This window comes from Carassius gibelio, chromosome B15 (genome assembly GCF_023724105.1).
Source record: "Carassius gibelio isolate Cgi1373 ecotype wild population from Czech Republic chromosome B15, carGib1.2-hapl.c, whole genome shotgun sequence".
NCBI lineage: Eukaryota > Metazoa > Chordata > Actinopteri > Cypriniformes > Cyprinidae > Carassius > Carassius gibelio.
Window position 1 is genome coordinate 13,109,434 of NC_068410.1, and position 14,689 is coordinate 13,124,122.

The 14,689-nt window shown below is 36.4% G+C and overlaps 2 protein-coding genes across 2 annotated transcripts; both read left to right on the plus strand.

The window, feature by feature from the left end:
• The first annotated feature begins 5,154 nt into the window (after nt 1-5,154).
• zgc:154093 (uncharacterized protein LOC777623 homolog) lies at nt 5,155-6,922 on the plus strand. Its single transcript, XM_052577338.1, has one exon. It carries the CDS (start codon nt 5,370-5,372, stop codon nt 6,204-6,206), a length of 837 nt encoding a protein of 278 aa, XP_052433298.1. The 5' UTR covers nt 5,155-5,369; the 3' UTR covers nt 6,207-6,922.
• Nucleotides 6,923-7,472: 550 nt separating this feature from the next.
• ercc2 (excision repair cross-complementation group 2) lies at nt 7,473-14,629 on the plus strand. The gene is made up of 23 exons (XM_052576901.1): nt 7,473-7,620; nt 7,751-7,850; nt 8,307-8,384; nt 8,473-8,535; nt 8,671-8,784; nt 8,879-8,995; nt 9,815-9,931; nt 10,017-10,140; nt 10,222-10,318; nt 10,398-10,531; nt 10,920-11,088; nt 11,196-11,314; nt 11,631-11,700; nt 11,806-11,875; nt 12,240-12,341; nt 12,661-12,724; nt 12,816-12,937; nt 13,019-13,111; nt 13,230-13,302; nt 13,726-13,796; nt 13,903-14,046; nt 14,110-14,253; nt 14,451-14,629. The coding sequence occupies exons 1-23, from the start codon at nt 7,616-7,618 to the stop codon at nt 14,541-14,543; spliced, it is 2,283 nt and encodes a 760-aa protein (XP_052432861.1). The 5' UTR covers nt 7,473-7,615; the 3' UTR covers nt 14,544-14,629.
• The last annotated feature ends 60 nt before the right edge of the window (nt 14,630-14,689 follow it).

Genomic DNA, 14,689 nt, shown 5'->3' on the forward strand with positions numbered 1-14,689 from the left:
CCTTATATAATAATTTTTTATGCGGAAAACAAAATTTCAGAACTACTATCAATATAAACATTTTACTGTCAGCCTATTTTTAGTTTTACTTTAACTGGAAGCCCTGCTCTCAATCTAGAACTGTTTAGGAGATTAAGTCGTTCTAAATGTCATGCCAAATTTCTACAGCCATCATGTTTGTGATTCCCATGTGGACACAACTACAACCTTGTCTTTGGTCCCTCCACCCTATTTCCTGCCCTCTTTGAGGAATTCCATCTAGTGCTCATTTTTCTTGGCAAGACAGATCTGAGCCAGGCACTAGAGCGGGAACGAGATGTCTGCTTAAGAGACCTCAAAAACAAAACCGTCTTCCTTTACAAAACAGACAGGGAAATTCATTGAGTCAACGAGTGGAGCCTTCCTTTTCACTTGAAACGCTTTCTTCTTATTATTCCACTGGTGTGGATAAAGGGGAAATAACATATTAAAATAGACTATGTAAAATATTTCTCTGGTTTGACAAAAATAGCCTGGAATAGGTTTGGATTCCAACATTTGAATGGGTAGGCAAAATGTTTGCAAATAGTCATCATAAAATTGCTAAAATTGTCCTGCTTTAAAAAAAAAAAAATCTTATTATAATGGCCAGCATCTTATGACAGTAATATTATTTATTTTGATATAACTAGCATAAAATCATGCATTTATGTGTACCTAAGTAAGCAACTTTTTATTTCAACTCAACATGCGTGTGTTATGTGTGTGAAAATGCTGTTTAATGATAATTACCGCGGTCAATTCAAACATACTATATACTGAGTTCCCACAGCAGCCCCTCGGCCCTCTGGGAACTATCTGCACTAAATGGGTCATGCGGTCTGTTTACTTCTTTTTCTGCGGAGCTGTGCCTTTTCCCAAGTCTGCTCTCGTTAAATTGCTCTAGTAAATCACACCGATTTTGTGACATGTCTGAACTGAAGTAAGCTATTTCCAACTGGGCTAAAGATTAATATATAAATATTTTATTCATCACTCTTCGTTCTATTTCAGTCCTTTGTATTGTTTTCTTATCTTATATAGCAATCACTGCCCACACTGGCAGAATGTGTCCTTGTGAGAAACAGACTAAATAGACAATGAATGAAAACATACTGTGACTAAACTAGTGTAAAACTGTCTAAATGCTGTCCAGTTATGATTATGGCATGCAGGCTTTAACAACATCATTCCAACTTTTGAGCTCCAGTCACTTTAATCTGTCTGTACAGTGATAATACACTTTATTAAGCTTAGTGATCTTACACAATGTTATGCTATTTATTCAATAGATAGATGAGGGCTAAAAAAAAAAATAAGACATCCAATAAGAATGTCCAATATATGTCACACATCAGTAGATTGTCCATAGTCCATAGTGATTTCATGGTGGAATTACAGCTCTTTTTCCATTTCAGCTTAGTGTGTCATCCTCCCAGAATGCCTTCTGACAGGCCTGTGCTCTGAACACTGTGAAAACACTCCAGAGCACTAATGCAAACCACATGTCATATCCCAAAATTCCCAGAATTCCCGCTAGTAAGGTCACTTAGCTAGTCAATTGTCCTGCAAAATTGGTCTCTGGTTTAGCATTCCCCCATTTACTGCCCATTCATACAATATACACAGTAACATCTTTGATGGATTGACGACTTGACAGGGCTTCTCAGAGGGGGGTGCTGGTTGACCCGAGGGGTCATTCTGGCCCTTTGCGTCAGAGCTGACCAGAAAGTGAACCCTCCAATGCTAAGCCACTGATTAATTCAACCAGAACAGACAATGGATCTTCCAAGAAATGAAATGTGGAGGAGGATGGTCTTGATCCTCACATGGTTTCTGCAGTAATCTGTGACCTTATTGAAGACTCCCCAGTTGCACAAAATGGCACAGAAGTTTTATGCCAATATAGTTTTGTCTGTCAGTGGAGTAAGGGGAATTTCTAAGTCACTGAATCATAGTCTAAAGATCTTTTTCACACAGATAATGAGACATTATGGAATAGTATTCAGTCAGCTGGGTCATCACTATGATACATCAAGTGAAATCATGCTGAAATTTACCGGAAAAAGCTCAAAAGCTTAATCCAAAACGCTGAATACTGGGAGTACAAACCTAAAAAATGGGTTAGACTGCGGTGCGTTGAGTGTGTGTTAAAGTTATAAATGTCAGGTCTGTGAATGTTGGAAGTCTGAATAATAATTCCAGAGGTAGTCGTTGATTTTAACATTAACTAGAGCTTAAACCCACAGAGCCATAAAACAGAGACCTGTTTTACAGGATGGTTGGAAAGGGCCTTGTATGCATATTTGTAGTCTGAGATCAACTTGGCTTATAGTCTTATAGTGAGTGTCAAACAAATGTTTCTAATTTGGAGAAAATTAATTTAATAAAAGTAGGTTCTCTTTGCTGTTTTCAACATCTTTATATTTGCTCGCGTCAGCATTTTTATCTTTAAGTGTACTGATGATCTGGCACAGAGACACATCACATCACATTCATTCGTTTCTTTAGAAAGATGATATTATGATAAACCATTTTTTTTATTTTTCAAAACATGAAATAATACATTTAACTTAAAACCAATTATAACAACAATGTAACATTTTTGCTAATTATTTTAACTTAAAATAAGTCTTTGACAAACATTTAATGCTTACAAAATATATGTCTTATATGTTAGACTACTTATTGAAAATTATGGTATTTACCAGTAAATGCATATTACAACATTGTTTCTGTGCTTATGAAGCATGATTTCCTTTGTTTTTAGACTATTATTGAGACAGATCTACGACAGGGTAGGGCTTGTCTATCCCATGAGTCAATGCAGCATCAGCATGGGAAAAAACATTGTCATACTTTCTATGCTGAGTGGCCTGAAGGTAGAGGAAAAGCTCATCACTAAATGAAAATTCTGTTATCATTTAGTCATTGTCATATAATTTCAAAATTTATCCAACTCTGGTTTTTCCAAAGAACACCAAGGGAGAAATTAATCAGAATGTTATAATGGATATGGATGGGGACTGGGCTGTCAAGCTTAAAAAAGGACAACAGAACACTATAAAAACATAAGGAACAGAATTTGTTGACTTAAACTTGGTCACCACAGGCTACTTTCATTCCTGAAAAAGAGTTGACATTATATTTTTAAATAATGTGTTTGTTTGTTTGTTTGTGTATGTGTGCGTGTATGTTAAACAGATGACAAAAAGCCATAAGAGTTTTAAAGATATATTTTAATAGATTTAAAGTGTTTTTTAAAAAATACAAAATTTTTTGGATGAACTGTCCCTTTAATTACAAAGAAATAACTGATGGAGGAAGCGAGCACAAACGGAGCATAATGTCAAGTGCGCACTTTAACACTTAATACAGATAGACGCCGTAGCCTACTGTGTGTGTGTGTGTGTGTGTGTGTGTGTGTGTGTGTGCGTGTGCGCGCGCAAACTCAGTTTAGGCGTCCTCCTGCCTTCCTCCTGCCAAAGATTTGCTCATTCACGAGCATCGTCCCTGCCCTTCTGCAGCTCTTCACCCTCAGCTTCAGCGCGCTTAAGAGGTTTAGAGCTACCCTAACGAGAACAGCTTATCCACTAACACCCCGGAATAACCTACCAGAACAAACGAGGGATTTCAACGCAGGCATCAAAGGCAAGTACAGATACTTTCACCTGTAGTTTTAAATATTATAAATTAAATCTCAACTTACTAAACTTACTAAATCAGTGCTGAGATTTATTGTGTCGTGATGAGCCATAGTGATTAGGCTGCTTGTTGAATCAAATACATTGTCATTTGTTCGATAGAAAAAATAACACTGAAAACTTTACTGCTTGAATTTTTCAGTATATAGCTTTCATTGTACTTTTTTTTTGGACAACTTTTAATTTCATTTCTGGTGACAGAAACCGACATCAGAACTCGTAAAATGTAAAAGAATTAACAGACATTTTTGCAAGTTAAATGGATATAGCAGAATATTATGACATAATGATAAGAACATTCTTTACAGTATATATACATATAAAACTGTATTGTCCAATGGCTTTTTCATTGCACAAATCAGGGTTTTGGTGTACTGTAAAAACCTTTAATTATTATACTTAATCAAGGTTTTAGTCATCCACATTGTTCTCTCATTTGGTTATACAGAAAACTATGCAATTTCAAATAAATATAACAAAAAGCAATAATAACCAAGCCTCTCACTTTCGAAACCCCATGGTGGGTGTAGACTAAAGTCTCAGTTATGTTAAAGCAATGACACCATGTGGTTTAGAAGGGAAATCCGGGAATTGGCTGATCTCAAGGACTAACAGTGTTTAACCATTATATAACAGGAGTGTGTTAGTGTAACAAGTCCAAGTGATTTTCTGAAGGTCATGAGGACAGATGTCATATAAGACATGTAAATCACTTCTCTCCATTTACAGAACACAGCTTTTAAACATTCAACATATATTTTTGTATATCTATCTATCTATCTATCTATCTATCTATCTATCTATCTATCTATCTATCTATCTATCTATCTTCTAATGTATAAAGTAAGCTTTCACAGTTGTCCTGTGCTGTAATACTGAGAAAATAAGATCTCATTATTCAAAAGCGATAAATGTTTTTATATTTCAGGGACACTTGATGTGAATAATGCATCTTTGCTGCATGTTATTCTGTTGTTCAGTGAAGGGAAGGTTTCCAAATGTTGTGCAATCTTCACACTTCATTAAAACGTTGAATACAATAACACACGTCGGTGGGGATGTAATTTAATGGCTAGAGTTGAAAGGAGAACAGAAGTGGGGATTTATAGTCTCGATCTCTACTGCCAATAATGTTCTGGGGCAGTTTCATAATATTGTCATAAAGGCATGCACGCAAATAACATCCTAGCTATTATATCTTTAGAAAATCCAACATGTTGTGGAAAGATTGACATTTCTGAGGGTTTGTAATTTATAGGTAAGTAGCTGCAAAGACTAGAGGAAAAAAACATCTTATTCTCCTCTCTGGGGGGAAGAAAAACAGAGTTGCTTTCTTCATCGTTGAAATTGCACACTAAACATTTGAGCTTTTCTGCAACCCCACTCTTGAGTTTCACAGGGTGTAAATCTTTCTTCTCTGTTTGTTCCTCAGATCTGCAGTTGTGATGATACATTCCAGGAGCTTCTGAAGAGTTTCAGACATAAAGGACGTCGCTTCTAGCAGCCACCGGGAAATTTAGAAGTGAAATAAAAGAGACAAACCAACCCAAACGTATGAAAGAGTTAATATCAGACTGAGGACTAGGTTCCTCTCCATTTCTGCGAAAAACATCATCAGACGTTAGACACAAAATACTGGGAAACAGAATGCCAGCCAAGACACCCATGTACTTAAAGACATCCACACCAAAGCGAGGCAAGAAGCAGAAAATACGGGACGTTCTTTCAGGAGACATGATAAGCCCGCCGCTGGGTGATGTGCGTCACAGTGCCCATGTCGGGCCTGAGGGTGAAGGGGACATGTTTGGTGATGTGGGATTCTTGCAAGGCAAACTCAATATGCTTCCAACCCTCAATCAAACGCCTAGCTCTCGTTCTCACAGCATTGACAAAAGACTGGATGAGATCTGCGATGTGAACAGCAAGAGCCACACTTACCATCGCAGTCATAATTCACAACACAATTCTCTCCTCAAAACCACCATCTCCATGCCGGTGTTCATCGCTCCTGTGCAGCCTCCTCCTAAACCCCCACGACTGCATTTAGACGAGCAGCCGTCCCCTGTTCATAAGCAGCAGAATCACCATCACAGTCCCATGCAGCAGCGCTCCATGTCTGTGTGTGAGGAAGGGATTGGGAAGCGCAGGGATCCCTGTCGTGACCTCACTCTCTCCGCCTCCATTGCAGTCCTACCGCACCTGGTGCCTTCCACGGGCTCCTTATCTGAGGCTTCCTCGGATGACTCCATGTCGGAAGGCTGCAGTCCGCTGGAGCCAAAACGAGGCTTGAGTCTGGACTCTGATGCAGGGCTTAGTAATGAGGACCTGCGGAGCGAACACTGTGAATCTCCGGCTATCTCTCCCAGCATATCACGCTCGGAGTCTCTTATGGGTTTGGACCTGGACCTGGGACCGTCCATTTTGGAAGATGTTCTTAGGATCATGGACCGTTATAAGAGTGCGGAAGAGAGACATGAGATATAAGGGGACTCTTTTAGATACTGTAATATATACACCCCTGCCATCTTATTATGCCTGTTTCAGAGGACAATGAAAGAATTGGGATTAGCAATAGCTGGCTGTGCCACAGATGCTGCAGAGTTATGGCACATTTTTCTCCACATGCAATTAAATCAAACAGGCAATAATCTTTACAGCTTCGACAGACTGATAAATACAATCCATCAATCTATTAATTTCCGCAAGGTGATCCAGTCATAGCACAACATTGTTAACTGATAACATAACAAGAGCAGTGTTTATGCTGGGTTTTGGTCATTCTAGGCTAACTGGAGATGTAAAATATTTAAGCACCAACAATTTGTTTATTTTTATATTTGCTATTAATTATTAAGATATGCTTTGCAGGGAAAGGAATTGTGATTTTGGCTATGAAGTAAACTTGGAAAATGTCAGATATTTTGCATTAAGTTCAGAAAGTATCATTTTTAGTCAATGTAGGTCACTATTATCAAGTAATGACCCAAAATGGAGTTTTGATTTACTTCCACTGGAGTAAACATATTATGCAGATATGTAAAATATCAGATTTAGGTGATCTAATATTCTTCTCCCTGCCTATGAGTGCAAAGGAAATCACTTTGTAAAGGTTTATCTTTGATGGGATGTTACATTTCAGTATTTTATGGCATTGTAATATATAAAATAAAATGATCATGTAAATAAAATATGAAAAGACATGCCTCTATAGTTTTAATAATACAATTCTTTCTTTCTTTCTTTCTTTCTTGTTTTATTTAAAATGGAATGTTTGGAATGGAATATATATATATATATATATATATATATATATATATATATATATATATATATATATATATATATATATATATATATATATATATATATATATATATATATATTTACATGTAAAGATTTGTATATATTTGATTAAGGTATTTACTAAAATTAAATGTATTATTATTATTATTATTATTATTATTATTAATAATAATATTTAAATGTATTTATTATTGCTGAGATATCTGATGGTAGTAAAATTACAACTAGTCGGGCAGAATGGCAGATTTTTTTCTTTCTTTTTTTGCGAGAGCTTAGTCCGGACTTCTTTTCTAGTATTTAGGTCTAACCCCGACGGTACTTAATGTACTTCCGCTGCAAAGATGAATTGACATGCGAATCATCCAATAAGATAACAGACTGGGGAGGGTTTTCAAACAAACAACCAATCACAGAGCCAAAATACCTTACGCCTATTGACTGCGACAGCTTTTGTTGCTACTAAAAGGGCTGTATAACTCGATAGAAGTCTGTTGTGTAAAATACATATCACAGTTACAATTAATGCTATATAAATGTTTGAAATTTGACCACCCGAAACACCCCAGTGTTACAAATTACCATTAGCCACCATGAAGTGAGTGAAACTGTCAAATTTCATTATATTGACTAGTAGCAGTGCAAATGTGCAGATTCATTGGCCATTGTCCAAACCGCTGTTTATTAAACAAATGTTTTTTGCTTTAATGCCTCTTTCATCCATTTAGGCTGAATATCGAGGGCTTATTAGTCTACTTTCCGTATGACTACATTTATCCTGAACAATACTCGTACATGCTTGAGCTGAAGAGGACGCTGGACGCAAAGGTGTGTTATAATCCATTCATTAAGTCAGTATCGTCATGTATATAAGTTAATATGTTAACATCAAGGGCAGTTAATATGACTTCACTCCGTGCCAAAAGTAATGTGCAACACGTAATCTTAAAATGCATTCTCAGTTACTTTATACAGAACAGCACTATTATTTATTTTGGAATTAAACCAGTGACAATTAGAACGTTGAATGGAATTGAGTGTAAGCATCTCATATGAAAATTAGAACTTACGTTTATTATATGTTGAATAGTTGTTGTTATATTAATTATGTGTATAACTTGTGTGTATGTGTGTGTGGGTTTCTTATTATTATTAATGAGAAGCCTTAGGAAAATTTCCAAATTGGAGGATAATAAAGTTAAATCAATCAATCATGAATGCAGTTTTTGTAGCCTTTTATTAACTGAGAGACAACTATCTCCCCATTTTTATTATCTTGCAAAGGGTCATGGAGTTCTTGAGATGCCTTCAGGAACAGGAAAAACAATTTCTCTTCTTTCCCTCATTGTTGCTTACCAGAAGGTGAGAGATTTCTGAATGACTTGAAACATCACTATAATGAGAGTCTGATAACTGCATATAATGTGATTTATATTTTCATCACTGGCAGGCTTACCCTTTAGAAGTCACCAAGCTTGTCTACTGTTCTCGCACAGTGCCTGAGATAGAGAAGGTATTCATTCAACATTACATCCATGTTTATAACCCATTGCATACTTCATGACTTATTTTTTTATTTCTTTTCAAATATGTGTTTCACCATTTAATCAAATATTTATTTTCTGTAACCTCTCTGCTCTCATGTCAGGTTGTGGAGGAGCTAAGGAAACTAATGGATTATTATGCAAAGCAAACAGGAGTGAAAAATGACTTCCTTGCATTGGCACTTTCTTCCCGGAAAAACCTGTGCATTCATCCTGAGGTAGAAGCTGCTAGATGAGCAGATTTGCGTGTGGGTTCAGTAAATCTCTTTGTGTAGGTGAACTCATGAAGTGAAAGGGAATGTGTGATTACAGGTGAGCTCCCTGCGTTTTGGAAAAGAAGTAGATGGAAAGTGTCACAGTCTGACAGCATCATATATTCGTGCGCAGCATCAAAGTAACCCAAGTCAACCTGTCTGCCAGTTCTTTGAGGTACGAAGCATTTCTCAAGCATTTGCTGTAGCATTTGGCCTTTTTTTCTAATTCTGGCACAATTTGTGTAAGGCCTGAATCCCTGTATGTGTTTTATTCTGAAATATATAATAATATTGTTCATTAGAAGAACATTTTTACAATGTGAAAATAATTGTAAAATATTTACGTTTTAAAATGATTAATATTTATTGTTATTTTATTTTATATATATATATATATATATATATATATATATATATATATATATATATATATATATATATATATATATATATGTGTGTGTGTGTGTGTGTGTGTGTGTGTGTGTATATATATATATATATATATATATATATATATATATATATATATATATATATATATATTGTAATTTGCATAGTAAAACCATTAAATAAACATTCAATTTAAATATAAATCTATTTAATGTATATTATTTAACTGATATTAAAATATGTGCTGTCAAATGATTAATTGTGATTGGTCGCATCCATAATTGTTTACATAATATGTGTGTGTACTGTGTATATGTATTATGTATATATAAATACACACAAATGCATGTATATATTTCAGAAAAAATGTTTATATATTAAATATATTTATGTATAATATACATTTTATGAATATAAATATAGACATGTGTATACATGTAAATATTTTCTAAATATATACTTTATGCATGTGTATTTACATATACACAATAAATATACACAGAACATATATATTATGCAAACAAAACCTTTTATTTTGTATGTGATTAATCGTGATTAAATGGTTTGACAGCACTAATTTAAATAATCATTTGTCTGTATGCAGGAATTTGATGCAGTAGGCAGACAGGTGCCCATTCCCCCTGGTATATATAACTTGGATGATCTGAAGGACTTTGGGCGTAGAAAAGGCTGGTGTCCGTACTTCCTGGCGCGTTACGCAGTGAGTACTTGCTAGATTTAATACGCAATTTATTGATTATTGCACACAATTGATTGTTGATGCTTTCATACGTTTCTTCTTTTAGATTCTTCACGCAAACATTGTAGTGTACAGCTACCATTACTTACTTGATCCAAAAATTGCAGACCTGGTCTCGAAAGAGCTTGCAAAGAAATCTGTAGTTGTGTTCGACGAGGCTCACAACATCGGTGAGTAGCTGAGTACTTGTCATGATCACCCATATCATGTGGCCAGATCTTGGATATTTATCCTGATATTGCTCCCTCTAGATAATGTGTGCATTGATTCCATGAGCGTCAACATTACCAGGAGGACTCTCGATCGCTGTCAGACTAATGTGGAAACGCTGCAAAACACCATTAGCAGGTGTGACAAAATACTGCAAGAGAGAATTCATTAGGATTATCTATTACTACATGAGTCATCTGTTTGTATTCTTTTAAAGAATTAAGGAAACAGATGCTGCCAAACTCAGAGAAGAATACAGGAGATTAGTTGAAGGTCTTAAAGAAGCGAATGTCGCCAGAGAAACTGACATCTATCTGTCCAACCCAGTTCTGCCAGATGAAATCCTTCAAGGTCAGTTTTATTATCTCTAACAACCCCTAAAGTATGCGAGTCACACAAAAATGTCTGTCTTTGCATTATATAAACCAAGTGGCATCTGCAAACAAATGTTAGATTTCACAAAGTTTAAACTACGCATTTTGGTGATGGCTTTCAACCAACTCGTCCCAAGGACATTTTTAGATGATGAATGATGTCATCCTCCCCGTTTGACATCCAGAAATGTCCAGATACTTTTAGTGTTGATTTAAACAATAAAAATACAATGTCTTTTCTAAGGTTTGAAACCTAACAGACTTATTTTGTGATAATTTTGCTTTAAATAGATACATAAAATTTTGGATCATTAAGTGTGGCTTAAGTATCCAGATATATTTGGTATATGTGACTCTCACTACAGAGGCTGTACCTGGCAGCATTCGCACTGCAGAGCACTTTGTGGGCTTTATAAAGCGTTTCCTGGAGTACCTGAAGGCACGATTGCGAATCCATCACGTAGTGCAAGAGAGTGCCCCTCAGTTCCTCAAAGACATCTATGAGAAGGTCTGCATTGACCGTAAACCCCTGAGGTGAGATTTTGAAGTCTGCGGTCCCATAATGGAAGTACTGATGGTCATTATTAAGTAATGAAGCAGCATTTTCACCCAGCCTAAATGTATATTTAATCCACTTCCAGATTTTGTGCTGAGCGGCTGCGCTCATTGCTGAGGACGCTGGAGATCGCAGACATTGCTGACTTCTCAGCCATTACCTTGATCTCACACTTTGCCACACTTGTCAGCACCTACAGCAAAGGTAACAAAGCATCATCAAGCTGTGGTCACATAAAATGTCATTCTGCAAATTTGCACAGGATAATTCCAGCAATTCCAAAAGAGAAATGTATGATTAGGAATTTTGCATGTGAGCTGTTTCCCTAATCAGATTTTGCAATGGGTTCAAGGTGGTAACAAGGATTTGTTATTATTATTATTATTTTTGGACCCGTGAAATCTTTCTGAAATTTCAGTCATGTGACCACACCTTAGCACTGCTAATATCTCAAACTCTTCTCAATCTACTAATGATTTCCTGCAAAAGTGAGTTCTTATGTGTGATCGTTCTCTTTTAGGCTTTACCATCATCATTGAGCCCTTTGAAGATAGAACGCCAACAATAGCAAATCCTGTTCTTCACTTCAGGTGCTTTAATTCTGCTCATAGTAATAGTTTCTTATGCAGTTTCTATTAAATATCTTTTTAATTTAGTTTATTAGCTGTCACTAATTTTGGATTCTTTCTATGCAGTTGCATGGACCCCTCTATTGCCATAAAGCCAGTGTTTGGGCGCTTTCAATCAGTCATTATCACATCAGGGGTAAGATGTGCTCCTCAATCCATATTCCCCATCTTTCCAGGAATATTAGATTACACACACACACTGCTCACTAATCTCTTCACTGTAATCCCACTGTAGCACTCATGCCATCTGTGTAAGACACACTCCACTTTCACCTTAAAGCATGCAGGCCGCATTTAACATGGGCTATCGACAGGGTTATTTAACATGCAAATTTTAGTTTTAAATGGGGAACCTTTTATACAAAGCCTTTACTTCTACTGTTATTGCAAAACACAAATGTCATTTACGAAATGTTCTACAGTTTTTTGTTTGACAAGCTTCTTTATTTTGAGTTAGCAATGATTTGATTGAGTTCATTTTTGATTCTCTCTCTGAATAGACACTCTCTCCGCTTGACATCTACCCACGTATCCTTGATTTCCACCCAGTCACAATGGCATCCTTCACCATGACACTGGCACGAACCTGTCTGTGCCCTCTTGTGAGTTATGTCTCGCAATGCCACCCTTTGTAGTTAACTATTTGAAGAAGGCAATTATGCGAATATTTACACAAATAGAGAGTTTCGAATGAACATATACTGGGCTGACATCTTTTAAAAACACATTAAATCAGTTATTTTCAGTCTTTTAGACTCAGAAGCCCCCTGTTGCCCTATACGATATTGTAAACCCCCCATTTAAGCAAAAATATTTTTTATATTTCTGCTGCCAAAGCTGCTTAAGGGGAACTGAGTATGTATGTATGTGTGTGTATTTTTAACCATTTATTTTAAACTATTATATTTTGCTAACTTTCAGATTGTCGGCAGAGGGAATGATCAAGTAGCGATGACCTCCAAGTTTGAGACCAGAGAAGATTTTGGTGAGTTGTTTTGTGTTTTTGTTTGTATTAATCATTTTATTTCGCTAGTGGAGTTAAAAGATAACCTCTTTATTTAAAATACATCCCATAGCTGTGATCCGAAATTATGGAAACCTCCTGCTGGAAATGTCTGCCATCGTTCCTGATGGGATCGTTGCGTTCTTCACCAGTTACATATACATGGAGAACATTGTGGCTTCATGGTATGAACAGGTATGAAGAGACAACTTGATTCCTTCTCAAATCACTGAAATTGTTGTTATGATATTTATAACTCATTCTCATGCTTTGTAGGGCATCCTTGAGAACATCCAAAGAAACAAGCTCATTTTCATAGAAACCCAGGATGCAGCTGAGACCAGCATGGCCCTGGAGAAGTATCAAGAGGTCAATAAACATTGGGGTTTTAATGCTCCCTAAACCAATTTTCTGTAATCGTGTTATGTAATGTTGACTTTATTTTAGGTTCCCTATGTTAATCACTTTTATTGTCTTTTACTTTCAGGCCTGTGAGAATGGAAGAGGAGCAATTCTGCTCTCAGTGGCAAGAGGGAAAGTGTCAGAGGGGATTGACTTTGGTTGATACTACTTCTTTAAGTTTTGAGCTTTCTTTGTACAGGTTTTCTGCTGGTCTTAAGACTCAACTCACACTGCCATAATTGAAGGCCTTAGAAAAGTTTTAAATTGGAGTAGAAAGTCGTCATGGCATTAAATGTTGCATGTAAATTTTTTTTTTACAAATTTATATATTCCTCTATATTTGTATTCTTTTTTTTTTTTTTACCAGTACAAACACATAAACATTCTTAAATCAAGATAAGTTTACTTGAGGTACAAAAAGAAACAAACTTTGTGTGCCATTCCATTTATTTCTAGGATTTTCTTTATTAAGTCTTAATATTACTTTTATAAAACCTGCAGAAAATTTGTTATAATTAGAAAATTTCTTTAAAACAATTAAGTGTAAACATTTGTTCATCAGTTTTTCTTTCCGACCCCAGTTCATCATTTTGGCCGTGCCGTTATCATGTTTGGAGTGCCATACGTTTACACCCAAAGTCGAATCCTCAAGGTCTGTAGAGCTTTTTCTCCCTAATCTTGAATACATTTCTCATTTATAAGATTACCAACACATTCTGTAATGAATAAGAATATCCTGACCTGTTTGCTTGAATTAGGCACGGTTGGAATACCTCAGAGATCAGTTTCAAATCCGTGAAAATGACTTCCTGACGTTTGATGCAATGCGCCACGCAGCTCAGTGTGTGGGAAGAGCCATCCGAGGCAAAACAGACTACGGCCTGATGATCTTTGCAGATAAGGTAAGTAAACCATGAGAAGGTAGCATTAATTTTTTTCTAAGTTAATTCTTGTGTTTCCCTCAGCGTTACGCACGAGCGGATAAGCGAGGAAAGCTGCCCCGCTGGATTCAGGAACACCTTACAGATGGAAGCCTAAATCTGACCATTGATGAGACGGTGCAGTTAGCCAAGCACTTTCTACGACAGATGGCCCAGCCCTTCAGACGGGTAACCACAATAACCTTCCTCAGCCTGTTCAATGATCTCTCTCTCTCTCTCTCTCTCTCTCTCTCTCTCTCTATATATATATATATACACACACGAAAAAGCAAAAGTGCAATGATACATTCCCAGGGATGAGGTTGTGAGGTGCATGTTTTTATTCATGTTATGTTAAGAGTCTTTGTGTCATGTTTGTGTGGCAGGAGGATCAGTTGGGTCTGTCCCTGCTGACCCTGGAACAGCTGCAGTCTGAAGACATGCTTCAGAAAATTGCTCAGATTGCTCAACAAGCCTAAACTCTCTGGTCTGGGAGATGTGTATATATGTATTCTTTAATATGGTGTTTTCTACAAGAAGAAGCCTTAATAAATGCTGTTCTTTAGCCAGTGGTGTTCTTTACTGTTTGAAGAGAGACATGCTGTCTCAAAACCAGCTGCAGAGG

Coding starts and splice junctions, on each gene's coding strand:
- zgc:154093 (XM_052577338.1), top strand. CDS start 5,370: ATGCCAGCCAAGACACCCATGTACTTAAAGACATCCACACCAAAGCGA.
- ercc2 (XM_052576901.1), top strand. Junction 11,701..11,805: donor AATCCTGTTCTTCACTTCAG/GTGCTTTAATTC, acceptor CTTTCTATGCAG/TTGCATGGACCCCTCTATTG. Junction 14,047..14,109: donor TGATGATCTTTGCAGATAAG/GTAAGTAAACCA, acceptor TGTTTCCCTCAG/CGTTACGCACGAGCGGATAA.